We start from the raw sequence: 25,411 nt of genomic DNA, 5'->3' as shown, positions 1-25,411 counted from the left end.
GGCATGTGGCTTTGCGACAAATGAGTTGCTGGACAATTCACTTTTCAATGGATGAATTTGTTGATGTTGAATATTTGCACGATGTATTCAAATACTTTCGCGATACCAGGATACTCCAGTAGGAGAGCTCCAAACTCGTTTGCAAGTGCCCAAACAGATCAGTTGTAGTGGTTCGACCAATACCAATCGCCAAAACCAAGTCGTCGACCTCGTGAAAACATTATCCAGGGTATCCACCGCAAACTAAACGCCTTCCATCATCACCATACTTGGCTGAAGACTGCCATCAAGTTTCCGGCTCGGTTCTTTCCGTAATGCCACTTATTCCCTGCAAAGGCCTGTCATCTACAGGTGTCGTGGCCGTTACATGAATGCTAGGAAGTCTTTCAACGGGAGGCAATTGAGGAACGCGAGGTTCTACTGGACTCGTGTATGGGGGTGGCTCTTCCCACCCGGATTCTTCGTAACCGGGGGCTTCTGGTACTGGAATCCTGGCGCTGCCGAGGTCAACTTCTGATGTTGGAGCCAAAGTCAGCCTCGAGCCGGACGGAGAGCGGGAGCGGGTGAGAGTGATGGTCTCGACGGATTCGTTGGGGCCGGGTGCGAGACTGTCGCTTCGCATCGTGTCTGCCGTGGGCCAAATATCGAGAGACGCAGCCGTCGAATTAGATAAGACGGATGTGGAGGACATGCCGCGGTGATGAGTTATTCTTCCGCTCGAGGGCTGGCTTGCACCGAATGAAGAGGCACTGTCGAGTAGGGGCCGGTTGTCCGATTCTGCTGAATTTGCCCTGATTCGTGTACCATCATGACGTGCAACCCCAACTTCCGCGTACTGCACTGAGGAGACCCGCCGTTCGCGTTGTGATGTGGCAGCTTGATGCTCTGCGATGAGGGATGCTGACAAGAGGCCACCGTTTTCTTGACGCTCTCGAGTCTCCCGGCGTAATCTCGCAACGGTCTCGAGATCACCTCTTTCGCGAGCTTCCCGCCTAATACGTCTCCGTTCCTCGCGATCCGCTTGCTCAGCACGCCGTGCAACGCGAATTTGATACAGAGACTCCATCTCTTCTTCCCGCCGCATTTCCTCTTCGTCCACAGTTTCCGGGTGTTCAACGACAACATCAATGCCAGCTCGGTCGCCTTCGCGGCCAAGTATTCTCTCGTTTTCGCGCACAGCAGCCGAATACGCAGGTAGCGTCATGACACTTCTGATGGACGTGTTTCTGTTGATGTCGGCCGAAGCTTCCACTTCGGCTGGCGTTTCCGTGGTCGTTCCCGACATTTCTCGGCTGTGAAGGGAACTTTCAGGTCCTCGTCGATATTCGGTGTCTTCGTTTTGAAGTTGAACCGTGTATTTGCCCTTATTCTTGCGCGGATTCAATTGCTGCAGTTTGCGCTTCAAGAAATTGCCTCGACCAGACTTGTGGGCAGGCACCGAGTTTTTGCGGAGTACGCGGAGGCGCAAGTAGATACCGACGGCGATGGCGAGGAACAGGATTATCACGACACCGGCCTGAGCATGTCAGAATTCAGGAGAGCGAGGATGCGTCCGAACAAGGATACGTACGACTATCAATGCGCGCCAATCCGTCCCTGATGAGTTGCTATCATGATTAGGCTGGTCATTGTGCGAGTTTTGAGGTAGATCTTGTCGCGGGAGTATCACGGATCGCCGCCTTGTGTCGACGGGCAGCCACATGCTCGAAGGGTTGAGCGTCAGGAGCAAGCGCTGAGCGCGAGTAAGACAAAGGGGAGGCAGGCTGGGCGGGAAGAGACGTCTTCCGAGAGCTTCGATCAGTCGAGCATCAACGCGAGGCACCGGGCGACGGTCAGGAACGTATGGAAAGATGGCAGCGCTGTGGAAAGCTTGGTGGTAACTAGCGACTGTTTGTGGGGTGCAAGAGGTTGGAGCGGTAAGGGCGGATACGTGAATCAAAATAGTAGCGCAAGGTAGGTTGTGGATGTGGAGGAGGGCGCCGGGGGCTGAGTGGCAGATGCCGCGGCCATCTATCTGCAGCGTGTGGCACGCTTGCTTGCTTGCTTGCTTGCTTGCTTGCTTGCTTGCTTGCTTGCTTGCTTGCTTGCCGCTGCTGACTCTGCGCGCGCGCCAACGGACGGGCACTGTCACGGATCAAAAGGCTGCGTTTCGTCCATTGCCTGTCTGTTTTTCAACCGACCATCCAGCCTGTTTGGCAGCTGTTGTATCTCGAACACTTCCAGAGCCGTCTGTTCGTCGCGCCGTCCTCGCCGATCCACCCCCACTGTGCATTGCGTATTCTCCTTGGCCTAGCCCTTGGGCCTTGGACCTAGAAGCCGTCCAAGTCTAACGGCACGGCCATCCTTCGAGCTGTCTTACATGAAGATGGTCGAAAGCTTCAATGCGTCCAGTCCCGCCCTTTTCACCGACTGCCGCACGGATGTATAACTCCTCCATCCTCTTCTCGACCACTATCAATCTTTCTTCCCACTGAAGGCTTCCTTTTTCCATTACAAATGGAATCATGCTGATTATCGGACCACCTACTCACTCGGCTACAAATATGCCGCCGTCTGCTCAACCCACCGACCAGTGCAGGTTTCCCTCTGTTCGCCTAGTGCAGATTGATTGCCAGATAAGTTTTGGATGATCGGCTAAGCCTTGGGAAGAATCTGAGAAGACGCCTGCCATGTCTCCGCCTACCTAGTCCATGGTGGACGGCGACACTGCCAGCATTGTATGGCCAATGATCTGCTTCCCATACTTCCGGGTATTCATACCTGCGTGCGGAGGTCCGCAGCAGTGAGACCAATCGGCCACTATCATCCAGATGAAAATGGACACGCGTACAGAATTGCCCGCGCAGACCAAACCAGTCACAAAGTTGGAGTGTCCATGCCTTCGTATGTACAAAACCAGGATGCATGTGCACACGTAAGATTCGTGTGATGGAATAACCTTTGAATGCGCCACTCAAACACATCTGCCGGCCTCAATGAATAATTGACATGCTTTGAAAGTGCAAAGTCTTGGTCCAAAGGGTCTAAGTTGAGTTGGAAAAGCATCTCGTTCAACATGGAGTTTAAGCACAAGATATGTTGTTGCTAGAGTTCGATTGCTGTCGACCCGAAGACAGACGGCCTGCGCAATCCCCACTGTCAAACCAAACATGAGTGGTTACCATTGGCCGTCCTCTCTGCACATGTTACAAGAGGGAAGCAGAAAATTCAAATAATGCCTACAGTTGGCGTGGGTATGTCAAGTCCCAGGACTTTTGACGAAGGCGAAACGGGACGACTCGCAAGGCTGACAAGTTCTGGAATCAATGAAGGGTTCTCGTGCAAGGAAAAATCGCATGGTGATGCTTGCGGACTTTGCAGGCCAGGGGTGAGTTAGGTGTCACAGTAAACAAGCTTGAGAAACTGGTGGCGCACGTTGCGTGGTTGTTTGCACCGCCACATGGAATCATGAGCCGATCCACGCCATGTCGTCATTCCCACAGCTCCGGTCGAACGATTCGAACAAACCGGAAACCACTCAAGGGGACCAGCACAAGATCCACTACGGTCATGAGCACAGCCGCCGTATCTTCAGGCGAAACTCGTTCTCAACTCGGTCTCTAGCACCACTGCTTACTCCAAGTTGCTCTCACCCGGACCTTCCGAAGCCATCATGTTTGCGGGCTTCCAGCGATTCCTCTCTCAACCTCTCGATGTCCAATGGCGGGCAGCACTCGTCAAGCTACCGCGAGCTGCTCCAGACTGGGTCTTGCGGTATACTTCTGATCCTCCAATTCCCTTTGTCATCAACCTCCCGTCGCGCGGCTCCTACATCATCCCCGTGTATGTGTTTTTGCCGCCTGAACCCACTCAAGAGGCTTGCCCAGTGATCATTGAATTCCATGGAGGGGGCTTCGTCTTAGGAAGCTGCCTCGAGGAAGCTCCTTTTTGCTCCCTCATGTCCCGAAAGCTCTCGGCAGTGGTGATATCAGTTGATTACAGAATGGGTAATTAAATGGTCCACAAGGCATGATACATTCACTAACCACCATCAAGGCCCTGTCGACAAGTTTCCAGCGGCACTTGAAGATGCTGAAGACGTCCTGTCTGCCATCCTTGACCCTACATCACATGCCTATGAGCCACTTCGCACAGGCATATCGGAAAATGCAAAGGCGTCGGGAAACATCCCCATCACGCTTGATACGAATCGCCTTTCCATCGCAGGATTCAGCAGCGGTGGAAACCTTGCCTTGAACCTCGCTTTGAGCATCAAGCCTCCGCAGCTGGAGGAGCCCTGGCCCAGCCGCATTCCATCGGATTATCCCAACAAGATACCACTCTTACTCTACTATCCATCATTCGACCTACGCCAAAAGCCTTCGGAGCGGACTCGGCCTCCCAAAATGCCCGTTCCAAATGGCTTTTGGCACTCCAGCTTCGAAGTCTTGGCACCGACCTACTGTCCCCGCGAACAGACAGCCCATCCTCGTGCCTCTCCGGGACTGGCAAACCTACGTGATGGCGGCCTGCATGACAAAGTGCGGATGTATCTCGTTCTACCAGAGCTCGACAATTTGTCCGAGCAGAGTGAAGTTTGGGTAAAGAAGGTTAATGCCGAGGGAAGAGGGACCGACCTGAAAGTAGAGCGTTACGAAGGTTTGACGCATGGTTGGGCTCAAATGCCTGTTAGCTGGCTGAATGAGGAAGAGAAAAGAACCCGGATCGAAACCTTTGAGACTGCTGTCCGATTTGTGAGAGACACCTGGGAGGGAAAGGAGGTCGAGGCTTCGGCGTTGGGTACTGTGTAGTCACGCTTGAGAGGTCTGCTGGGAGTCGTTGAAAAGCCGTGATCAAAGTCGGCATGTTGCTGAAGGAGAGAATCAAGGGGAAATTGTTATGATGATACGAGTCGTCCCATACAAGGTTCTGCATATGAGTAACTCTTTCGACACCGATGGCAATCTCCCGTATGCCAAGGCATGTATGTATCTTATTTTGGTGGTGGTGATGCGGCCACAAGTTTGCCGGACCGCTCGGTACATCGTATACCGAACTTGAGCTACCAAGACGAAACGCAAACCACGACGCGTCCTCCTTTGAGTCTTTTGACAATAACTCAACAGCTTCCAGACCAATCCTTTCCACTCTCACAACGACTCAAGGAATTGTGATCCGCCACAGCCGACCATGGCCACCTCGCACAAAACCGCTTTCAAGATCCTCACTGCCCCGCAATGGGCCGACTGGCAGCAGTCCACCTCGTTCAACGGCGCCTCCATCGACCTGACAGACGGCTACATCCACCTTTCCACGTCGGCACAGGCTGGCGAGACGTATGCGAAATTCTTTGCCGGTCAACCTGATCTCGTCGTCGCAGAGGTCGATCTGGAAAAGCTGGGCGATACTGTCAAGTGGGAGCCGTCGAGGAACGCGGAACTTTTCCCGCATGTTTACGGATCGATACCATTGACGGCCGTGCTGAGACATTGGGAAAAGGCGGACGGCGCACTTTTCCTAGAATTGGGGGCTCAGGCCTGAGAGCACTGTGCATGGCGTGAGTGCGCCGGGCTAAGAGCATAAGCCGCGTTGGTGGACAGTCGTACAAAACAGCGCGAAGACATGGCGTTGAAAATACGAAACATGGATTCTTTGCCCATCCTGCAGCTTGCATTCGTTTGGCGGCCTGGACATCCTTTTGCTAGGCCTGAGCACGTCAAATCAGGATTCTTCATTTCTTGTCCAGCGCCATGTTCGCCAAGCGCCAGGTCGACATTTTTAGGAGCTTACACAGAGTATACGGGCTCGAGAATGCGTCAGTACCACAACTTCGCGTGTACTTCGTCCGATTCCGGGGGCCAACGACATGATATCCACGATTTGAATTCTCGTGTGCCTTCTCATCCTACCAAGTAACTCCCGCCAGTGCCTGCAGATCTTCGTTGGGAGAATTGAAGGAACGTTGGTGCTTTTGATCCGTTCTCTACACGAGTCCTTTTTTTTTTTTTTTTTTAACGAAAGCAAATTGTTTTTGCTGCAGAGCTTCATCCTATCTGCCCCTCAGCTTTGTCTTTGTTGAAGCAAAGTGCCCCCATCTCATGGATTCGGGTGCTGTCAGTCTCGTGGCTGGCGATTTGCGTTCACATGCTTTCCGAATTTGGCCATCAAGTGGACAAGGCACTGAAGATGACTGCCTCTGTGGTCAAAACGCGTCTCGTGGGATTACTTTTGAGGCAAGTGGTCACAAATTGGTCTCTCTATTCGCCAGTGCTGCGCTTCCACCAACCCACGTCAGCTGTCAGCTTGCTCGGATGCTTTCCGCTCTCGGGGTGTCTTGGGCTTTTGTATTTTTACTCTTGAGCCACTATCTAAAGACGTACCTTGATCCATTGCACCTCTTCTCGGATATCGTTGTCCTCTCGTCAGTGGTTTGGACATCATGGTCTTGTTTAGCGACACCCGATTGCTTCCCCTAGCTCACATTACCCAGATCACTACATCTACATCATGGGCCGGCCCAATTGCCATTATCATTGTTACTACTTCCCTTTCATACCTTGTCTATCTCCAACTTCACTCTTGGTCAACTAAGCGTCTTTGGACCAAGAAACATGGATGCCAATGCATCAACACCCGCCATCACTCAACCTCCCGCGGTCTTCTCTTCGGAATCGACTTGATGTACGACAGTTACCGCGCTGCCGCCTCCAGAAACTTTCTCTCAAACACTTATTCCATGTATTCGAGGCTCGGGACCACGTGGTCCACGCGGATATTGGGAAACACGGTGATCCAGACCATCGATCCCGAAAATCTGCGAGCGGTGTACAACACCAATTTTCGAGATTGGGGCTTTGGTGCCTTTCGTGTGAATTCCTTTCGTCCGCTTCTTGGCAACGGCATTTTTGCCATTGAAGGCTCAGAATGGCGCCACTCGAGGGACTTGTTGCGGCCGGCTTTTGCGAAGAGCGAGGTTACAAACCTGCAAGTGTACGAGAAGCACTTTCAGCAGCTGCTCAAAGCCGTACCTGGCTCCACAGGAGATGATGGAGTGGTCGACCTTCAACCTCTCTTCTTTCGCCTGACAATGGACTCGGCTACTGAAGTCATCTTTGGCAAAAGTGTGCACTCTCTATCGACCGACGATGAGCAGTCCTCTTCGGCAAGGAGCCTTGGTCAGGGGTATGAGAAAGCCAAATCGGAGATTTTCAACAACATTCTGCTTTACCCGTTCGGCAGATGGCGCTGGTGGAGCGGACTCATGTCCGCAGTCAAGAAGGTTCACGCTTACGTTGATCCTATTGTGGAAGAAGCCATTGCCACTGCTCAACGTGACGCTTGCTCGACAGCGGAAGCGCAATCCTGCGACCAATCCGCGGGGAAAAAGAAGCCGTATTCTTTTCTCCGTGAGCTAGTATCCTGCGCATCGAGAGACAAGATCCGCGGCGAGCTGCTGAGCGTGCTGTTGGCCTCGCGCGACACAACAGCTTCCCTCCTTTCCAACACCATGTTCATCCTCTCCCGTCGTCCAGACATTGTATCTCGCCTCCTCGACGAGATCGCGCCGCTCGCCGGCCAACCGCCAACATACCCGCAGCTCAGGAAACTGGCATACCTAGACGCCGTGCTGAAAGAGTGTGAGTGCCGCTCCCCCATGCACCCTCAAATGCCTACCGCCAGCAACTGACCCAACAACAACCAAAGCACTGCGCCTATACCCGGTGGCTCCAACCAACACGCGCATCGCCACGCGGACGACCATTCTCCCGCGCGGCGGCGGACCCGACGGCACGAGCCCCGTCTTCGTGGCGGCGGGCACGCAGATCGTCACGTCCATCTACGCACTGCACCGCGACCCCAAGCTCTGGGGTCCTGACGCCGACGTCTTCGAGCCAGCGCGTTGGCTGCCGGCACTCCTTGCCACATGCAACATGGTGACAGCGGGCGCGGCACCGACGGCTCCTCCCTCTTCATCCTCACCATCCATCGCAGACACGACTCTAGAAACACAGGCCGATTCCAAAACTGTTACGCTGCAACAGCAGCGGCGGCAGCAGCAGCATCAGCGCCGACGCACTCCACCCCATCCCTACGCCTTCCTGCCTTTCCTCGCTGGCCCGCGCCAATGTCCCGGTCAAGGTCTTGCCATGGCCGAGGCGGGCTACGTGGTTGTGCGGTTGCTGCAGACGTTTTGCAGCGGCGGCACCGGCAGCAGCGACGGCGGAATCAGGTGTGCGCCAGGCGAGGAGATGCACGAGTGGGTCGAGCGTTTGGCCGTCACCTGTGAGAATCTGAGGGGCTGTAGGGTCGTGTTGAGAGGGGGAGAAGCTGGTTGTAAGGGTGTGGTGGTTTGAGGCCGGTGGACGGTTGGCGTTTGCGGAACGGTTACTAGGTTGGGCGTTGGTGTGATTTTGGCGGTCTTGATGGCATCATGGTCTCTTTGCTGTTGTTGTGTCTTTCTCTCATCTCTTCTCTTTTGCATCTCTGCAGTGCGGCACTTGGGATGGAGCCACGGGCCTCGGCTTTGCGGATGTCAGTTGGATTGGCATAGGGCGGCGGAGACTTTTGCAACATCATGACGATATACAAGGATGGAAGTAGGGGACGGAGGCAGGGAGAATTGATGTTTTTAAAGGCCCGCTCTATGGCACTCATGACTGAATTTTCAAGAGGTGCGTACGTAGCTAAAGGGTGTGGGGTATCAGTCATGCTATGCTATGCTAAGGCTCTTCAATGCTTCCTTGAAAGCGTCTGGTCTGCCGCAAAATGGACTTCTCGATGGTGGGAATACCCCGTACTCGCACTCGCACTCGGCGTATCTTCATCCAAAGAAGAGCTTTTTATTCCCGCTCTGGCCCTGTCCCAACCCATCGGCCCTGGGCCTTCCCCTCTTCCTCTTGCCATTGCTGTTCGCACTCAGCGCAACACCACCCGAACCCGCTCCAGTGCCCATGAAGCCAAACACATTCTTCGATTCCGCTGTTGTCGTGGCTGTGCCTGGCTGTGGCGACGCCGACGCTTCTTGCGGCTGCGGCGTGCCCTCGGCGTTCGCCTCCCTGACCGTCTCGCGAATCGCATCCCGCGAGAGACAAAAGTCAATGTGCTCATTCAGGGCGCGGTCTTTGGCTGGCTGGGGTCGCATGCAGATTGGGCAGTCCCAGAGTTGCTCTTGCTGCTGCTCTTCCTTTGCGGCGGCATTGAACTGGCGTCCGTGTTTGATGCCAGGCGAAGTTTGCGGTGTCTGGTCTTGCCCTCCTTCGCCATGCTCTTGCTGCTGACTGAGCCGCAGCGTCTCTGCGAATTCGTCCTCGCGCTCTTGTCGCGCGGCTTCCTCGAACTCGGCTTCGGGCCACACTTCCCACTCGCCCTCGTCATCTGCGGTAGTGGCAGGACGCGGATTGCTCCTTGGTCCAGCACTTGTGGTCGCGTCGGGCGTCGTGTTTCGTTTGGAAAGGCCAAAAAACTCGTCGATGCCCGGCTTCTTCATCGAGACGAGGTGCGTGACTCTCAGCCCCATGAGACGCAGGGTCATGTTGGGAATCTCCTTTTCGAGCTTTACGAACATCGGGAGCGAGTACTTATACAAGTCGTCTGCTTTCCAAACGGCAAAAGGCGGATTGGTCTGCCGTGTTAGGACCTCGTACGTGTGTAGCTTTACCTTGAGCACCAGGGTGCGACCCTTGAATTGTGTCCGTTCGAGGTCACCCTGGAGTTCGTCTGCGGTTCGTCGAAGTTTGGCACGCAGCTCATCTTTGGATGTCATATCTTTGAAAGTCGATTCGGTACCAACACTCTTTCTTTCGCTTTCTTCGGCTGGCGCAACCTTGGTCCTGCCGATGCCCAGAAAGCATCCTATCAGAAACTTTGAGGCCTTTTCTCCGAATAGCTTGGGCAATATGGCACGATGTTCGTAGATGTCGCCGCAAGTTTGCACGCCTATCGCTTGGAGCTCTCTTTCAAGCACCCTTCCAACTCCATTGACTTTGCGGGTGGGCATGTCTCTCATAAACTCCATGATACTGGCCCGGTCACTTGGAATACGAAACTGTCCATTGGGCTTATTTTTGTTGGACGCAATCTTGGCAAGCTTTGCATTTGCAGCGATCCCGGCAGACACCGTTATTTTCGTCTTTTCATGGACTTCACGGCGAAGCTGCTCCACGGCATTCTCGGGGGTCATTCCATGTTCTTCGCAATACTTGGTAATGTTGAGGTACGCCTCGTCAATGGATGCGGATTCAAAGCGCGGGTCGTAGACTGCAAGGACCTCGCGCACCTCGTTAGCTTTTGCGCCGTACTTGTCGAAGTTCATAGGTAGACAAATGAGCTGCGGGCACAGTTTCATGGCAATGAATCCGGCCATGCCGCTCCTGCATCCGAATTTGCGCGCATGGTAGTTGCATGTTGTCAAGACACCTTTGCCTACGGCAAAAGGAACATGTTTGAGCTCCGGCCTTTCCAGCTCCTCGACGGCGGCGTAAAAGGCATCGCAGTCAATGTGCACGATTGTTTGGGAAAGGTCTCGGCTAAGCTCAAGCTCGGCAATGAAGTCGTCTGCGCGGCGTCGATCGTGAGAAAGGTCTAGACGTTCCAGTTGGCGCTTCCGCTCGAGAATACGGGAGATCTTCTCGGTTAGGACCTTGTCCTTGGACTCCTCGTTGTTGAAGTACTTGGAACCCTTGGAGGCATTGTAGATGACATCGGCTACCTGCTAGGCGTCAGCCCCTGGTGGAAGCAGAGGGGGAAATCAAGGGAGGCGGGCCTTTTTCTGATCGACGCCATCCTGGCCGCTCTTTTGCAATGAAGGGCCTAACAAGTGGTGCTTCAAGGAGTAGTGGACATCGCGCAGGTCGTCGGCGGACGGAGCGGGCTCGGCGGCAGGTTGCGGCGGATCGGAAGGCGAGAGCTGCGCTGGATCTGGGTCCGCATGCGGCTCATGGCTCATGTCGAAGAGGTGTTGACGAGGGCGGAGATCATGGCGTGGAGAATACGGGTGTTTGGGAAGAGGGCGCGCGGAACGCGTTGCGGCGTCAGCCACAGAAGACACCGGCGGACGGCCAAGTCACCCCACGGCAGGGAGGGAGGGATCGGATGCCACAGTACAGCACAGCACAGCACAGCAGAGCAGAGCAGAGCAGGAGAGCGCAAGTCATCTTCTTCGCCGGTCCTTCACCAGACCCTGTCCTGCTGCACTGCACGTCAACCTCTCGACCCAAACACGTTGTTTTCCTTTTTGTCGGTCACGTCGTCGCATCCTTATCACCGCATCGCGCCGCTCCGTTCCAACTTCGGGCCCGCCCAGCAACACCAAAACAACCAACCCCAAGCCTTCGTCCGCCACCCCCAAATACCCTCGAATATGTCCAATGTGCGCGTCGTTCCTCCTGGCATCCTGTAGACCGATTCACCTCTGCTCCACCATCCTCCCGAACCATGCCACTGCCTGACAGGTTCAACGCCGCCGGCAGCAATGGCAGGGCGCTTCGGCCGACCCTTGCGTCCTCCCGCACCTCCAAAACGCCCCTCACTCCAAAACTCGCCCCGACCCAAAGCACTCCGTCGCTCTCTGTCTCCTCGAGCCGCTCCGCCTTTTCGTCGACGAGTTCCAACCCCCGCACTGCCGAAGAATCCCTTAGCAACAATGTGACGCCCCGCTCGTCCGCGAGGCGGTCAAGGGCCGGCAGCAACCATTCTACCCCCTCGGGCACCCCAGATACCCCTAGTGGCCCTCGTCTTGCCGACCCCCCAAGGAGTACTCCTACATTGGGCTATGGAAGCACTCCCTCCAGGCCCAGGTCTGTTGTGAGCAGCGCAGGCAAGTCTGAGAGCGCCCCAAGATTGGCCAACCCGTCTGCGCGGGTGCGCTCCCGCCCAAACAGCGAAATTGGCGTCAGTGACAGGGACTCCAAGTTTTTCCACGCCAGCGCCGTCCGCTCCCAAGAACCAACCAGCGCCCCGCCTGCCAAAAAGTCAAACACGTTTCTCCATTCAAGTGGGGAAAAGGGCAGAGATGACACTCGCCCTGCACACATGGCATCACCGCCGCTGTCGGCGCTGGGAATCGAAAGAAGCCGTCCAAACAGCGCCGTTGAAACCAAATTCTTTCACGCAAATACTATTCCTGATTCGAAGAACAACTCGCCATTGACCTCACCGCCTCCGCTATCGGCAACATCTCCACACTTTAGTCAACCGTCATCTCCTCTCAAGGACTCGGGACACTGGCCAAACGGGAGGGGAGCTCCAAGGCCAAATGCGGCCCGGCGCGCTCCCTCGGAGATTTCAGCCTTTTCAATTTCTGATGTGAGCGCAAAACCAGGCAACCAGCGGAGATGGAGCGGTGAGCAAAACGGAGTTGGGGCTCGTCATGGAAAGAGCCCGAGTCTATCGTCAATCGACTCGGCGACCACAACAAGACGATCCATATCCAGCACTCTGGAGGAAGCATCCCCAAGCGGGTTTCACCTCGACGTGGTATCCCCTTCCACGATACACTCTGGAGGTGCTCCTTCACATGGACGCAATGGAAGCGTCGGTTGCAAGGAGCAGCACACTGGCTTACAATCACCACTTTCACTTCCGCAAAGCCCCACGTCGGCGCCGGCAGATTCTGACTCGGCGCAAAATCCCCTGCAAAAGATGAATGAACTAGCCGCAAATGCAAGAAGGGAAAGGAAAGTGTTGGATCTGGAAATCAGCAATTCGTCCCTTTTAGCAATCAATCGGCAGCTTGAACGCGAGGTTCGCAAACAAAAGTCGGAGCTGAAGAGATTTCGGCGACTTAGCAGAGCTGGTCGCATCCCTTCTGCTGGAACCAACAGGTCTTCGATTCTTTCTTCTGTTAATGAAGGCGAAGCGAACGATGATGACGATTCGCTTGGCCTTGGGAACTCGGATGATGAAAGCGACGAAGGGTTCAAGTCCAGCGGCGAAGATGGTGACGGATTTTCTAGTGAATCGTCGACGGACGAGGGCGCACTTACTCCAAATGCGTTGGCCGAAAGAGATGCCAAGCATCGCCTCCAGGACCAGAAGCGCTTACAGCTGGACCTTACAAAACATCGCGAGATCCTCGTCGACAGCCAAAAATTGAACCAGAGCCTCAAACGCTGTCTGACGGCTACGGAGCTGATGATAAAAGAAGGAAAAAAGGCGCTGGATCATCGAGTCCGCGTGAGCGACGTCAAACTGGGCGGACGCATATTGACAAAAGAAGACCAAAACGAGTCGGGTTCTGAATCTGAGGAGGAGGGAGTTTCGCGTGGAGGCTCACTCCTTCCTGCATGGAATCGCGACAGCGCTGTGGAGCTCAATGGCCCCAAGCCACCACCCGATTACTTTTCTGGTGCGCACTACTAAACTCCTTAATGTCTGAACAATCCCCTTGGGATGTCGTCGTTTTGGACACGGTCGTTTTATCTCTCATCTCTATCTCATTCTCCATGTCAGTCTTTTTGGGTCTCCTTGGTTAGGAGTGTTTTCATTCGAGACTGGAAGGCGTTTCACAGTCATCGTGCGGTTTCCTAAGTTTCAGCAAGCTCAGCGCCGTATCTTTTTGTTTCCCTACCTGTAGTCTGTCTCCCTTTATTACGCATCCGGCTAGGGTGGGTGTCTGTCCTCCTTGTACTTCATCTAGAGATACCCCAGCTTTCAACTTGAGTCAAGCCGCCGCCTTCATCTTTGAATTTTACTACTTGTGATTTCTACTTTACTATAGAATGGAGCCCAAAATAGCTAGGAAACTGCATTACGCCTTCTAGGCTTGACATTCACCCATGTCTCAAGATTTGTGGTCCTCCTTGATGAGATTGAGTAGCCATTCAGGAACAGAGGGTTTCTCGTTCCAATGCTCTTCATATATCTCCCTCCACTGTGGCACGCTCTGCTCAGGTATGGCAAACACTGCCGTCACAAACCACTTCTTCTCCCCGGCCTTGGTCTCATTTTTCAAAATCGGCAGCAAGGTCCTCGGGTCAACCAGATTGGAGTTGGCATCTGCCTCGAGCATGCTCCCGTTTCGGCCAGTCTCAGCACCGAGCAAATCCACGATTCCCACCGCTCCAGATTTGGAGACAGCCAAGACCGACTCCCCTGAAATCTTGTACCCCTCACCCACTTCATCGTCAAACGGCCCCAGGGTCCTGCCGTCACGCTCCCAGCATCCGTGCACAGCAAATGCGCCTTCTGCCGTTTCAATCGCCCTCTTAGTCTCGATCCGATGGCACCTCAAGTGCCAGTACGGATTGCGCTCCGCAGGGGGCACCAACCACGTATCGACTCTGACATCGGACCACGGCTTCATCGCGCTGACCAAGACGGGCAAGCCATCGTGCTCCTCGAACCGCGCGTCGAGGACCTCGCGCCTCATTTTCCAAGTCTCGCCGCCGTCGTCGCTTAGCGCGAGCGCAGACTCGGGGACGAACTGCTCGAGCGTGTAGGACCCCGTCGACACGCTGTATGAAAACGCGGCGCTGTAGGCAAACTTGCCATACTTGGCCTGCGTGTTCTTGAGCGGATAGTGGCAGCTCTGGCCACTACAGAGCATAAAGTGATGGCCACCCCTACAACTGACAATCTGCAGGGGGACGTGGAGCTTGCGGACGGGCGGCAGCAGGCCCAGCTCGGCGGGATGCGGTTCCTCGGGGGCGGACCAAAAGGGGTGCGAGGCGGGCAGGGCCAGCACGGCGAAGACCAGCATGCACCAGTACGGCGAGCCGGGCGAGTTGTAGTTCTCGGCCAGGTACGTGTTGGGGTACGCGTAGCCGATGTTGAGCATGCCGTTTGGCTGGAACATGTGCTCCTGGCGCGTCCACCAGCGCAGGTTGCGCAGTAGCATCCCCTTGACCACGCCCCAGTTCAGTGGCGCCGGGAGCTCCACGTCGGCGAAGGCCACGGCCGACCAGAATGCTGCCATCGCGAATCGGTATGTCAGGCTGCGCCCGAACGTGATGGCCGCCCCGTTGCTGTCGAAGTAGTACGCAAAGTCGATGGCGTACGCGCGGGCGCGATCTTTGAATTCCTCCGCCCGCGCGGGATCTGTCGACTCGGTCAGCTTTGCGTAGAGCAGCTGCAGGTATTGGATCGCGTAGGATCCGCTGTAGTAGTCCATTTGCGTGTAGCCGGCCGGGCCGTCATTGGACCATCCGGAGCCTCGGTAGAAGGTGTTTAGTTGGACCAGGTCGCGCTCGATTTGCGAAGATGAGTATTCTGCGCCATTTCGGGCGAGACCAAGGTTGGCGAAAACGCGGAACCAGAGCCTGGGGACGCGTGAGGAGAAGCATTAGTAGGCTGGGATCGGTTGAAGGGAAGACAGTTGGAGAAATTGAGGCAGTCAGTGGTACAATACAGGAACATAGGGAGAATTCAAGCTTTAGAGGATTGAAAGATTATTGGTGGGAAAATCTGGTGTGATCCCGAAGCTCCTCGTGGCGTTGGGGTCAACTGTCTTGGCAGGGGTTCAGGGGGCATTAGATAGACCAGCTTCATACCCGGCCAAACGCTTCTCAAGTAACCCTCGAAAAAGTTGAGACATTCAGAAGCAACATACCAGTTCGTGTTGGGCATATCCTTCTCATTCATACTTCCCAAATACGCCTCGACATTCTTCTTCTGCGCGTCGTCCAACCTCTTCCAAAAGTAGTCGCCCGCAATCGCCAGCGCAAAGCCAATCGGACACGCCTCGACCATGCGCTGGTCCTTGTCCTCCATGTACCCCCAAAACTCGTCCGACTCGGGGTCAGTCGCGCTGATCAACCCCTTGATCCAGAGCTCCGCTCCCTCCCACCAAAAGCCCCCTGCCAGCAGCGGCGCCAGTCCCCACAGCGGGCGCGCAAAGCCCTCGCCTTGCGCGGCAGTTTCATCGAATCGCGTGCCGCTGGCGCCCACGCGGATCAGAGCGCCGCCCGGCGAGGCGCCCGCGCGTAGTGGGTCCAGCAGCGCGATGCATGCGGCTGCGAGGTCATCACGAGTCGCTATGGGGTTCAGCGAGAAGGGGTGCGGCGGATGCGAACGGTTGCGCGACGCGGTGGCGGCCGAGGCGCTGGGGGCATGACTAGGCATGGTTTCTGTCGAGCTTGGCGGTGGCTGTCGGTTGCAAGCAATGTGGGTGCCTTGATACGGATAGTGTTGACTCGGGCAGCTCAAACTGCCGTATCTCCTGTATGTATTCCCCGAGGTGGGTCGGTAGTCGATGTGCTAGCGAAGCCTCCGTGATTGCGCGGATTTCTGTCGTTGTTGTTGACTGTGATGATGTGCGCGAAAAACCGTTTGCGATAGTGTTCCCAAAGGGGTAATTTGAATAACGGTACGGTCCGTCAAGTGAAACCAACAGCAACGACACGGGTATGGAGCATTCAACCTGCGACTTTCAATCTATCGCTATCTCTTTCGTGCCAAGGAATTCGTGACCATGCAGTGGCGCCGACAGGTTAGCTGTAGCGCAACTTTTGAGGTTGATTGGATGTTTTAGCTCCTTGAGGCTGATTTCCTTTGTCGATGCTGGCGGAAACACTTGACCTGATCTTCCGCAAGACCAAGCCGTCCTCTTTTTCTCTTGGTACGTCTTACATGTGTCCCCCAGCCGCGCTTTAACCTCTTCTCTGCTCGGTGTCCTTTTAACCGACCAAGGCTAAATGCCGCATGGCGTGCTTGACGACGCGTGAGAGGTCGGCACCATGTCGGTTCGCTGCAAGGGTTCGGAGGTTGTGAGAAAGATTGAGAGGCCCACCGTCTGCTCCGCATCATGTGGCATCCTTGTAGACCTCAAAGCTGGGGTATGTGGCGGCGGGGAACCTGAACTTTTCTATTCCAGGACATGATCTGCAACGTCAACTCGTGGTCAAATGTCCATCTTCTGTTTGGCTTGGCCAGCGTACGCCCAAACTCTTTCCAGAAATCTAAGCTTGGACAGGTAGTCTCTGGCCGAATTTGAATGAGCCGCGGCCTCTGCACATCCATCACACCTTAGCGGAGATGCAGCATTCAGCCCTCGAGTTCAGCTCAAAGAAACGTCGTCGAGGCCTCGCCCGTGCCATGAAAGCCAACGGCCTTGGCCTTCCAGCCATCGAAAACGGAGTACAAAGCGCCGCCTCTGCTCACGGTCGGAAAATTCGACCGCGTCTTGGGACTCGGTTCTTATTCGTGCTGATATACCTGCCTGGTTTTCCCACTACTCAAAGTAATTGTCCGTCGCCTTGCCGCTCATTTAGGGCCTAGGCCGACTACCTTGGCTGACTCGCCATCGGTCTTGACAGGGCTTGCCGGTGCATAGATAGATTGGCTTTGTCCGCGACAGAAACGCATCGTCTTCGTCACTGAAACTTCAGCCTTAGCTACCAGTCGTCCAGTGCCAGCTGTGGCCAACTATCTCCAGTCGTTCATCGTTGATTCCCAACTGGTCGCCTGGGCACCCACTGTGCACCTTCCACGATGACTAATTTTCTCCAAAAGGTCGTCCACAATGAGGCCATGAAAAATGACCCCACGTCGATTTACGGTTGGCGGGCGTACATGCTGGCATGTAGTGCATGCTTTGGAGGCATGCTCTTCGGGTTCGATATTGGCATCATCGGAGGCGTCTTGACGCTGCCGGCGTTCAAAAAAGTGTACGGTTTGGAAAATCGAAGCGCAACCTCTCTTGCGAATCTCGAGGCCAATATTGTTTCCACACTCCAAGCAGGTATGTCGAAACATCAAAAGAAATGGCAACTTCTGGAACTGCGGCTTGATCCAGGCAGGGAGCAGTCGTTCAGCACATCTTTACTGGTGGCATCCTGGGAGCTGCCATCTCTTTCGACATCCGCTCTACCGCATCATCTGAACGCTAATCTGGCCTAGGCTGTTTTGCGGCATGCTTCATAGCCTCCTGGATTGCCGACAAATGGGGACGGAGAACCGGTCTGCTTCTCAGCGCAGCTGTCGCCATCGTTGGCTGTGTTATGCAGGCGGCGGGTGAAGGTCATATTGCGGTCATGTACATTGGCAGGTACGCGCGCAATCCGAACCCTTGTTGCCAAATGACATGGTGATCAGATGTCATGCTGACTTACAATTTCAGATTCGTTGCTGGTCTTGGAGTAGGCGCAGCCAGCATGATCACTCCTCTTTACGTCAGTGAAAATGCGCGTAAGTGTTTCTCTGCGGTGCTGTCATTTCGATTCGTAGTGTACTGAGTGAGTTTTTAGCACGTGCGATTCGCGGAGGTCTGACGGGACTTTACCAACTCTTCATCGCAACCGGTACCATGCTGGCCTTCTGGACCAACTACGGTTCTTTGCTGCATCTTTCAGGGAATTCCACATTCAGTAAGTCTTGTCTTGTCCAGCTTGCGATCCCAGGCCCTGAGCTTGACTGACTTTGCCGCAGTTGTTCCTTTGATTGTCCAAGCTCTTCCAGCAATATGCCTCCTCATTAGCATGTGGCTTTGCAACGAGTCACCGCGCTGGCTCGCAAAGCAAGATCGCCGCGAGGAAGCGCTGAGGATTCTGACTAGAATCCGCCAACTGCCAGAAGAGCATCCGTATATCCAGGGCGAGTTGGCCGAGATCAAAGACCAGCTCGATCACGAGCGCGAGCTTGTTGGAGGCTCATCGTACAAGGACTTGTTGAGAGAAATGTGGCTCATCCCGGGCAACCGCAAAGTGAGTTCCAAAACAACCCTCAAATCCTCCTGTTTCAGTACTCAGCTAACCTCGCAATATTAGCGTGCTCTGATCAGTATTGGGCTAATGATCGCCCAACAAATGACGGGAACGAACGCGTGAGTTCCATTCAAGGCGTCGAATCAAAAGGGAAATTTTGGTAGGCATCGCACTGACTTTGACAGACTCAACTACTTTGCGCCTCAAATCTTCAAATCCCTCGGCATCGGTAAGACAGAGAGTGGTCTTTTCGCGACCGGCATCTATGGCGTGGTCAAAATGGTGGCATGTGCCTGCTTCCTGCTTTTTGTCGCCGATTCGCTTGGACGACGTCGCTCGCTGCTGTGGACCAGTATTGCCCAAGGTTGCTGCATGTACTACATCGGTCTGTACATTCGTATTGATCCGCCGGTCGAGGGGGACCCTGTGCCACCTGCCGGTTACGTCGCCATCGTCGCTGTCTTTTTGTTTGCCTCGTTCTACCAGTTCGGCTGGTAAGTGGATTCCTGGTCGTTCAATCAGTCGACTCCGACCCCTTGCGCTGTCTCTGACCTTGTGCTAAACAATGTTAGGGGACCTTGCCCGTGGATCTATACGAGTGAGATTCCATCAGCACGCTTGCGATCGATGAACGTTGCGCTCGCAGCGGGTACGCAGTGGCTTTTCAACTTCGTTGTCGCAAGAGCGACACCAAACATGATTGCGTCCGTTGGAAGATCTGGATATGGGTAAGTCGATCCAGATCTGCAGTCTGTGAGCTCGGCACTGACGTTACTCTAGAACATATCTCATCTACGGTTCGTTCTCTTTCAGCATGTTTGTGTTTGTCTGGTTCTTCATTCCCGAAACCAAAGGTAAGCGGAAAAGCCCACGAAAATAGAAGTAGCGCTGACGGCCTTCCAGGACTTTCTCTTGAGCGAATGGACGAGCTTTTCGGTGTGACGGAGTTTCACAGAGATACGGAGACGGGACACCGCAGCAGTGTGTCGACGCCGCGTGTGGTGGACGAGAAGCATGGGATCGAACAGGTGGTGGTCGCTCCCCAAACAGAGACGCTGGACAAGAGAGACTGAAAGGTCGCCTGCAGAAGCATCAACGTCGTTATAATCAGAGGAAAGGGCATCATGGACGTCGCCCTAGTTCGAACTATTCCTTTCTCTTTTCCCACCGCTCCAATACGACCGCCCTGTCTGGATATCCCAGACGTTGGCACTGCCGTCATGGCAGTGTCCCATATCTTCCAACGCCCGAGTTTATAAAGACCACATCTGGTCTCAATCTCAATTTTGACCGGTTTGGCGAATGAGACGTCGTGTAAGATGGCGCCACCTTTGCAAAACCGAGCAACTTTGGCCAAGAACCTGATGGATGAAGTCGACCGACCTCCATAAGAACCATAAGAAACGGCTGCCAATGCAGTCGGAAAATGTCTTTGCTCGGGAGGTAAACCCCTGCTGTCGTGGATTTTGAATGACGCCTGTGGCATCAGAAAACACTTTCCTTCCGGTTGAGTTCCAATCCAGCCAACTTGCCAGGTCCATCAAGTACTCCGACAGGAGATCCGACCGCGTAAGTTCACCTTCGCGCGGACCCAATAAGCCAGTTGTCTTTGCTTCGTTGCCCAGTTGTGAAGTTGTTTCATCCTGCATCCAGGATTTTTATTTGGGCTTGCCTGCATTGAGCTTTTAGATGCTTTGACGTCAAGAATACCGTCTAAGCGAACGCTTTACGCCATTTTTCTGTAGTCTCGCTCGTACACCTAGACCCTTCTTCTGCGCGGGAGCATTTCTTGTCATCATGTGTTCTCCGTCATTTTTCTCACTCGTTTGGAATGCAGCTTTTGTCAGGGCAGATCTGTCTCGGCTCTCGAGTCGCTGCGTCGTTCGTCGAAGTCGGCACTCATCAAAATCTGCGGCGGTGCCACGACATGGCTGCGGTGCGCTAAAGAAGAACAGCTTGGAAGCGATAGCTGCGGCCGTGTCGATTACTCATGAACAAGCGTCGACGGTGTTCCAACGGAATGTCTAGTGTGAGAGCAACCAGGGCGACGGGGTTAGAATAAAGTTGGTGGATTCGCAAGCGATTGGCGCAAAAGGGAGCGAGCGAGCGAGCGAGCGCACAGGCCAAGTGCCCTAGACCCTGACTGAACATCACACGCAGCCATCCATTTTGTCACCAGCAGCTGGTCACTATTCATCAACCGTTCCCCCGTTCCCGCCCGCCCGTCTCCGATAACACCTAGCTAGTCAAACGCCATTCTCCAACAAAGCACATGTCCAACCGTGCCCGATCTTGGCCGCCAACCCCGCCAAAGCTCTCGTCCTCCACGACATCCTAGTCAGGCCTGGCAGGCCCAGCCGGTATGCCGCAGGCTCCGTGCTACCCGCTGCCCTCGTTTGCACCCAGCAGCAAGGATCTCAGCTGAGGGGAAGGAAGAGCTCTCCATCCGCCGTGGGGACCCCTCGTCCCCGGCTCAGCTCTAAGCCACGAATGGACGCGCAGCTCTGTGTGTCTTGGAACCTCCACACCCCAACCCTTTTCCACGAATTTGGGGCTTTGGCACGTTACGATGGAGGCAGCTCCGCTTGGTTATAAACGGCGACCTGGGCGGATCGGACGCGTAGATGCGGTAGCTTGACGGGCCTAAGAGCACTCCGGCCATCCAGTCGATCAAAACAACCATCGCCTTGTCTCCCCTCCATCAGCTTCCTTCTCCTGATCTCATGTGTACACATTGACAACGCCCATCATGCCGTCCATTTCGGTGCTGCTGGACTTCGTCTACACGCAGCTCTTTGTGAAGACGCCCAAGCCGACGCAATCCTTTGCCGGCCGCACCGTCATCGTGACGGGCGGCAACGCTGGCCTGGGCCTCGAGGCCGCTCGATACGCGGCGCGGCTGGGTGCAGCAAAGGTCATCATCACGTCGCGGCGTGTCGACGCCGGCGAACAGGCCAAGCAGGCCATTTACAAGTCGGAGAAGCTGTCGGATCCCACCATAGTCGAAGTGTGGCAGTTGGACCTCTGCGTAAGTAGTAGTAGCATTATCATCAACCTCACCAACCAATCTTGACTACTTGTTCTAATATTATTCCAGAGCTATGAAAGCGTCAAGGCCTTCGCCGCGCGCGCCGAACGGCTCCCCCGCCTCGACGCCCTGATCTGCAACGCCGGCATCGCAACGACGCAATTCAAGCTAGCCGAAGGGCACGAGACGACCATCACGACCAACGTCATCTCGACGTTCCTGCTGGCGCTGCTGCTGCTGCCCAAGCTGCGCGCGACGGCGCACCAGACGGGCTCGCTGACGCACCTCGAAATCGTCACGTCGCTCGTCCACTTCTTCACCGACTTCCCCGAGCGCGACGCCCGTCCCGGCCAGCTCTTCGCCGACCTGTCCGACGAGAAGAAGGCCCGCATGGACGACCGCTACGACGTGTCCAAGCTCCTCGAGGTCTTCGTCGTCCGCCAGTTTGCTAGCGACCCGGAGCTCATGGGCCCCCGCAGCGACACGTCGCCGTATCCCGTCGTCGTGACAGCCGTCAACCCTGGATTCTGCGATTCAAGAATACGGCGCGAGTTCTACGAGGGACCAAAGATTACGAAGTACGTTGTCAAGGCGTTCGAGTTGCTGATGGCACGGTCGAGCGAAGAGGGCGCCAGAAACCTTGTTCTTGCGGTGGCGCCGGGCAAGGCGGACCAAACTTGGCATGGGCAGTATATTAGCGACGGCAAGGTGAAGCCGGCATCCAAATTCGTGCGGTCCGAGGCAGGCTTGAAGCAGCAAAAGAGGGTATGGGAAGAGTTGGGCGTGATTCTGGACAGGATCCAGCCAGGAGTGACAAAGAACTTCTGATTGTGCCACGATGGGTCAGTGGCGCATGTCTGCGGAGGCTAACGACTGACGAAGAACACGGTCCTTTATTCATACATGATATCCGGTCTGCTCATAGTTTAGTATGGCCAGGCACATAGAGAATTCAAATTGAATCGTTGCGCTGCCGACCTATTCAGTGACAGAACACAACCTCGAATGTGGAAACCTTCCAGACCCAAAAACATGCAAGCCTCCGATGAAAGCACAATAGCCCTCATCCTTATTATCATCACTCGCGATCGTTACTTCCTTTGATTTTGTGTATAGCGCGCGTCTTTGGCCGGCCATGGTGCCGTTTTCGCCGCAACGCCAAGTGTTCCCGTGGAGAGGCTTCAATCATGCCGACACGGGTTTCTCGTCGGCCGTCAAGATGCCCTTCTCGACAAGATCCTCGGGCTTGGGGCGGCTCTTAAGGGCATTCTCGAGCTTGTCGGCGCGCATGTTGTGCTCGAGCTCCAGCTGATGGGCCTGGAGGGCGGGAGCGGCGGTAGAGTCGGGAAGGATGTGGCCTATCAGAGTGAGTCGCGACATGCGAAGTAGAGGGGGGCGCAGCGATCAAGACAAAGGGATGAAGTGGAGGGAGGTCCACGGGACTAGCGCATGTGGAGTAGAACCTACGCTGAACCAGCGTCTCGCGGTCGGGACGATGCGCGATGCCCTTCTTCAAGCTGTCGGAAATCTGCTGGCGCTCGAGCTCGAGCTGCTTCTGCTGGAGAGCGCTGTCAAGACGAGGGTACGCGACCCCGGATCAGCACGAGTAGCGAGTCGGATGCAGACGATGAACAAAAAGGGGCTTTCAGGGGCCGAGGCTGCAGACGAAGGAACTCACGGAGCAGCGTTGGTGTCGAGCAGAATGTGGCGATTCTTCAAGTCCTGCGCATCAGGGCGCTGCTGCAGGTGCTTCTCGAGCGAGTTGCGGCGCTCAGCGCCGGCGCGGACAGGCGCAATGGACGTGGTGTCGACAATAGGGGTTTCGGACTCGGTTGCCATGGTGAATGGAGAGTTTCTCTTCTGGGCGCACCGGGATTGTTGGGTTGTGGGGGAGCAGTGGTGCGGGGAAGTAGTCGAGGGAGCAGGATGCAAAGAAGCGATGTTGCGGTGGGCGCTGAAGAAGTACAGGCGTGGACTTGGGAACAGGTTGGTGGTGTGAGCAGGTCAGGACAGGACCGACGGGACTAGGAGATCATGTGTGTTGTTTCGCCTTTTGGCTTCTGGGCAGGATGCAGCTCGTGAGTTGTCGATTTGATTTGGGGAAGGGGACCGCTGAGAGCTGGTCCAAGCGCGCTCATCACTTCACAGCCCCGCAAACAGCCTGCCCTGACCGCCTGCCATTTCCGTTGCGACCGACAACCGCCCACATGCAGAACCTTTCGTGACGTCTGCTCTTTGAAGACGTTCCAGTTGTCCATCTCGGACCTGATCGACCGTCTAGCCCGAGCTCGAGAGGCGGGCCAGATGAAAACTCCCGCTGAACCACAACCCGCCCACATCCCACGCTCAAATTTGCGCAGAAACGAAACAAGACTGGACCCCATCCGTTCGCCGTGCCTGTCCCGTGGTTGGTGAGGTGTTAGTTTCGGGCGCAGTGTCGACGGGTTGCCTGTCTATACCATCACTCGTCCACTGCCTGCTCATTGTTGCGTTTCGTTCGCCTCGTTCAGCCCTATTGTTTCCCACGGTAGCCCTCCGTGCTCCGCGGCCGAACAAAGGGCTGTGGAAATTGGTACCGAGTCGCCATCATCTGTGGGACTGATGGCGAGTACAGAAGCCTGGTACTCAAGGGTCTCCGGCGCGGCTCATGTTGATCTTCAGCTGAAGCGCTGTCCTATATATAACCACTCGCTTGCCCAGCCTTGTATAGCTGAATTGCTGGTGTTGATATCTACATCGTGCCTACCATTGACCTCAATTATTTCCTGATAGGTAGTGCCTTCCGAATACGCTTAATCTCCGTATTTGGATCACAGCTGTCAAGCTTTCTGACTTGGCTTTCTCTGCGCCCAAAACGACCACTATGCTAAGAGTAATCCTAACGTTGTGGCTCGTAACCTTCCTCTTGGCTAGTCATGTGTAAGTTGAATTGCCTCCATCCCTTGTTCCTCATCGCCCATCAAGGCCGTCAGCGGCGACGGAGCCCCAAAGCAACCAGTCACTCACGTCACCATCCAGCTTCGCCTCCCCATCAATCCGACCCTTTCCCACAAGCAACAATGCCACCCTGAAGCTTGGCCTTGGCACATACTTCACCCCTCCTCCGACTGGAGCTCTGGAGGCTGCGGCCACCGGTAGTAGTCCGACTTGCACCACCAAGATCTTTGGCGGCGGGAAATTTGGGCCTCTAAGCAGACCGGAATGCACTTTCTACGACAGCTATACCACTGTGACTGAGTATGTGGACTGCGGAGGCTGCGCGTTGCAAAATATACAATTTGGCCATGGTCCGGTGAGTCTCCCAAGTTTACAAGAATGCAAGTGGGGACAAGGGGTTTCCACACTCCTGATGTCGGCATCGATGAACAATTTGCCCACGTGCCCATAAAACTTCGCACCAAGCCCGCTCTTCCATGATCAGATCGATTCGCGGTCTACGAGATCCTGCCACTAACGTATGCCATCACTTCCAGGTCGTCAAATGCGGCAAGTACGTCAACCTGCCTGTCGGCACCATCACAGCCACAAGGTGCAAAGAGGACCGAGGCACCGTCGCTCCACCCACAGGAAACCCGCCGAAGCCGCCGCGCGTTGTCCAGCGTCCGCCCGCTGGTGGTGGTTACCAAGGCGGGTTGGGCTGGTGGTAGCTTGGTCGGACTATCCAGGTGTTTTCCCATTCTGCTGCATGTTGCGATGACGACGACGCCTGTGGCGCCAGGAGGGCTTTTTTGTTGACTTCCCACGAGCATGACTTCATCTTTCGGTG

The 25,411-nt window shown here is 55.1% G+C and overlaps 11 protein-coding genes across 11 annotated transcripts; 7 read left to right on the top strand and 4 right to left on the bottom strand.

Annotated features, from left to right (window-relative positions):
• Window positions 1-56: 56 nt before the first annotated feature.
• IWZ02DRAFT_449419 (uncharacterized protein) lies at window positions 57-1,972 on the bottom strand. Its single transcript, XM_066767398.1, has 2 exons — window positions 1,571-1,972; window positions 57-1,516 (listed from the first exon to the last, which is right to left on the bottom strand). The coding sequence occupies exons 1-2, from the start codon at window positions 1,700-1,702 to the stop codon at window positions 287-289; spliced, it is 1,362 nt and encodes a 453-aa protein (XP_066624079.1). The 5' UTR covers window positions 1,703-1,972; the 3' UTR covers window positions 57-286.
• A 1,375-nt stretch (window positions 1,973-3,347) lies between these two features.
• IWZ02DRAFT_240349 (Alpha/Beta hydrolase protein) lies at window positions 3,348-4,980 on the top strand. The gene is made up of 2 exons (XM_066763058.1): window positions 3,348-3,986; window positions 4,036-4,980. Exons 1-2 carry the CDS (start codon window positions 3,653-3,655, stop codon window positions 4,788-4,790), a joined length of 1,089 nt encoding a protein of 362 aa, XP_066624078.1. The 5' UTR covers window positions 3,348-3,652; the 3' UTR covers window positions 4,791-4,980.
• On the top strand, window positions 4,981-5,969 carry IWZ02DRAFT_240350 (uncharacterized protein). The gene has a single exon (XM_066763059.1). The coding sequence runs from the start codon at window positions 5,170-5,172 to the stop codon at window positions 5,518-5,520; it is 351 nt and encodes a 116-aa protein (XP_066624077.1). The 5' UTR covers window positions 4,981-5,169; the 3' UTR covers window positions 5,521-5,969.
• On the top strand, window positions 5,970-8,567 carry IWZ02DRAFT_240351 (cytochrome P450). Its single transcript, XM_066763060.1, has 2 exons — window positions 5,970-7,616; window positions 7,684-8,567. Exons 1-2 carry the CDS (start codon window positions 6,419-6,421, stop codon window positions 8,331-8,333), a joined length of 1,848 nt encoding a protein of 615 aa, XP_066624076.1. The 5' UTR covers window positions 5,970-6,418; the 3' UTR covers window positions 8,334-8,567.
• Window positions 8,568-8,592: 25 nt separating this feature from the next.
• IWZ02DRAFT_449413 (DNA-directed polymerase-like protein kappa) lies at window positions 8,593-10,989 on the bottom strand. Its single transcript, XM_066767397.1, has 2 exons — window positions 10,742-10,989; window positions 8,593-10,687 (listed from the first exon to the last, which is right to left on the bottom strand). Exons 1-2 carry the CDS (start codon window positions 10,922-10,924, stop codon window positions 8,801-8,803), a joined length of 2,070 nt encoding a protein of 689 aa, XP_066624075.1. The 5' UTR covers window positions 10,925-10,989; the 3' UTR covers window positions 8,593-8,800.
• A 46-nt stretch (window positions 10,990-11,035) lies between these two features.
• Window positions 11,036-13,734, top strand: IWZ02DRAFT_449412 (uncharacterized protein). Its single transcript, XM_066767396.1, has one exon. The coding sequence runs from the start codon at window positions 11,071-11,073 to the stop codon at window positions 13,336-13,338; it is 2,268 nt and encodes a 755-aa protein (XP_066624074.1). The 5' UTR covers window positions 11,036-11,070; the 3' UTR covers window positions 13,339-13,734.
• On the bottom strand, window positions 13,735-16,530 carry IWZ02DRAFT_449410 (uncharacterized protein). The gene is made up of 2 exons (XM_066767395.1): window positions 15,527-16,530; window positions 13,735-15,236 (listed from the first exon to the last, which is right to left on the bottom strand). The coding sequence occupies exons 1-2, from the start codon at window positions 16,036-16,038 to the stop codon at window positions 13,760-13,762; spliced, it is 1,989 nt and encodes a 662-aa protein (XP_066624073.1). The 5' UTR covers window positions 16,039-16,530; the 3' UTR covers window positions 13,735-13,759.
• Window positions 16,531-17,406: 876 nt separating this feature from the next.
• Window positions 17,407-19,690, top strand: IWZ02DRAFT_469154 (general substrate transporter; the record flags this gene model as incomplete). Its single annotated transcript, XM_066768692.1, has 10 exons — window positions 17,407-17,656; window positions 17,815-17,962; window positions 18,035-18,102; window positions 18,162-18,281; window positions 18,343-18,617; window positions 18,681-18,736; window positions 18,803-19,111; window positions 19,190-19,345; window positions 19,398-19,471; window positions 19,521-19,690. 10 exons carry the CDS (start codon window positions 17,407-17,409, stop codon window positions 19,688-19,690), a joined length of 1,626 nt encoding a protein of 541 aa, XP_066624072.1.
• Window positions 19,691-21,366: 1,676 nt separating this feature from the next.
• Window positions 21,367-22,473, top strand: IWZ02DRAFT_469153 (uncharacterized protein; the record flags this gene model as incomplete). Its single annotated transcript, XM_066768691.1, has 2 exons — window positions 21,367-21,645; window positions 21,715-22,473. 2 exons carry the CDS (start codon window positions 21,367-21,369, stop codon window positions 22,471-22,473), a joined length of 1,038 nt encoding a protein of 345 aa, XP_066624071.1.
• Window positions 22,474-22,830: 357 nt separating this feature from the next.
• Window positions 22,831-23,484, bottom strand: IWZ02DRAFT_489866 (RPEL repeat protein; the record flags this gene model as incomplete). Its single annotated transcript, XM_066769611.1, has 3 exons — window positions 22,831-23,003; window positions 23,113-23,213; window positions 23,324-23,484. 3 exons carry the CDS (start codon window positions 23,482-23,484, stop codon window positions 22,831-22,833), a joined length of 435 nt encoding a protein of 144 aa, XP_066624070.1.
• A 785-nt stretch (window positions 23,485-24,269) lies between these two features.
• On the top strand, window positions 24,270-25,399 carry IWZ02DRAFT_240100 (uncharacterized protein). Its single transcript, XM_066763056.1, has 3 exons — window positions 24,270-24,564; window positions 24,664-24,937; window positions 25,119-25,399. Exons 1-3 carry the CDS (start codon window positions 24,509-24,511, stop codon window positions 25,290-25,292), a joined length of 504 nt encoding a protein of 167 aa, XP_066624069.1. The 5' UTR covers window positions 24,270-24,508; the 3' UTR covers window positions 25,293-25,399.
• Window positions 25,400-25,411: the final 12 nt, after the last annotated feature.

The sequence above is a fragment of the Phyllosticta citriasiana genome, assembly GCF_038021145.1.
Source record: "Phyllosticta citriasiana strain CBS 120426 chromosome Unknown IWZ02scaffold_5, whole genome shotgun sequence".
In the NCBI taxonomy this organism is placed as follows: Eukaryota; Fungi; Ascomycota; class Dothideomycetes; order Botryosphaeriales; family Phyllostictaceae; genus Phyllosticta; species Phyllosticta citriasiana.
This window is presented reverse-complemented; position numbering and strand designations above follow the sequence as displayed.

What these genes read in the sequence shown, in the direction of transcription:
- IWZ02DRAFT_449419 (XM_066767398.1), bottom strand. Translation starts at nt 1,702, where the DNA reads ATGTGGCTGCCCGTCGACACAAGGCGGCGATCCGTGATACTCCCGCGA. An exon ending in ATTGGCGCGCATTGATAGTC is followed by an intron (nt 1,517 to 1,570) that starts GTACGTATCCTT and finishes TGACATGCTCAG; the next exon opens with GCCGGTGTCGTGATAATCCT.
- IWZ02DRAFT_240349 (XM_066763058.1), top strand. Translation starts at nt 3,653, where the DNA reads ATGTTTGCGGGCTTCCAGCGATTCCTCTCTCAACCTCTCGATGTCCAA. An exon ending in ATCAGTTGATTACAGAATGG is followed by an intron (nt 3,987 to 4,035) that starts GTAATTAAATGG and finishes ACCACCATCAAG; the next exon opens with GCCCTGTCGACAAGTTTCCA.
- IWZ02DRAFT_240350 (XM_066763059.1), top strand. Translation starts at nt 5,170, where the DNA reads ATGGCCACCTCGCACAAAACCGCTTTCAAGATCCTCACTGCCCCGCAA.
- IWZ02DRAFT_240351 (XM_066763060.1), top strand. Translation starts at nt 6,419, where the DNA reads ATGGTCTTGTTTAGCGACACCCGATTGCTTCCCCTAGCTCACATTACC. An exon ending in AGACGCCGTGCTGAAAGAGT is followed by an intron (nt 7,617 to 7,683) that starts GTGAGTGCCGCT and finishes CAACAACCAAAG; the next exon opens with CACTGCGCCTATACCCGGTG.
- IWZ02DRAFT_449413 (XM_066767397.1), bottom strand. Translation starts at nt 10,924, where the DNA reads ATGAGCCATGAGCCGCATGCGGACCCAGATCCAGCGCAGCTCTCGCCT. An exon ending in ATGGCGTCGATCAGAAAAAG is followed by an intron (nt 10,688 to 10,741) that starts GCCCGCCTCCCT and finishes GACGCCTAGCAG; the next exon opens with GTAGCCGATGTCATCTACAA.
- IWZ02DRAFT_449412 (XM_066767396.1), top strand. Translation starts at nt 11,071, where the DNA reads ATGCCACAGTACAGCACAGCACAGCACAGCAGAGCAGAGCAGAGCAGG.
- IWZ02DRAFT_449410 (XM_066767395.1), bottom strand. Translation starts at nt 16,038, where the DNA reads ATGCCTAGTCATGCCCCCAGCGCCTCGGCCGCCACCGCGTCGCGCAAC. An exon ending in GATATGCCCAACACGAACTG is followed by an intron (nt 15,237 to 15,526) that starts GTATGTTGCTTC and finishes ACGCGTCCCCAG; the next exon opens with GCTCTGGTTCCGCGTTTTCG.
- IWZ02DRAFT_240100 (XM_066763056.1), top strand. Translation starts at nt 24,509, where the DNA reads ATGCTAAGAGTAATCCTAACGTTGTGGCTCGTAACCTTCCTCTTGGCT. An exon ending in TTCCTCTTGGCTAGTCATGT is followed by an intron (nt 24,565 to 24,663) that starts GTAAGTTGAATT and finishes GTCACCATCCAG; the next exon opens with CTTCGCCTCCCCATCAATCC. An exon ending in TACAATTTGGCCATGGTCCG is followed by an intron (nt 24,938 to 25,118) that starts GTGAGTCTCCCA and finishes CATCACTTCCAG; the next exon opens with GTCGTCAAATGCGGCAAGTA.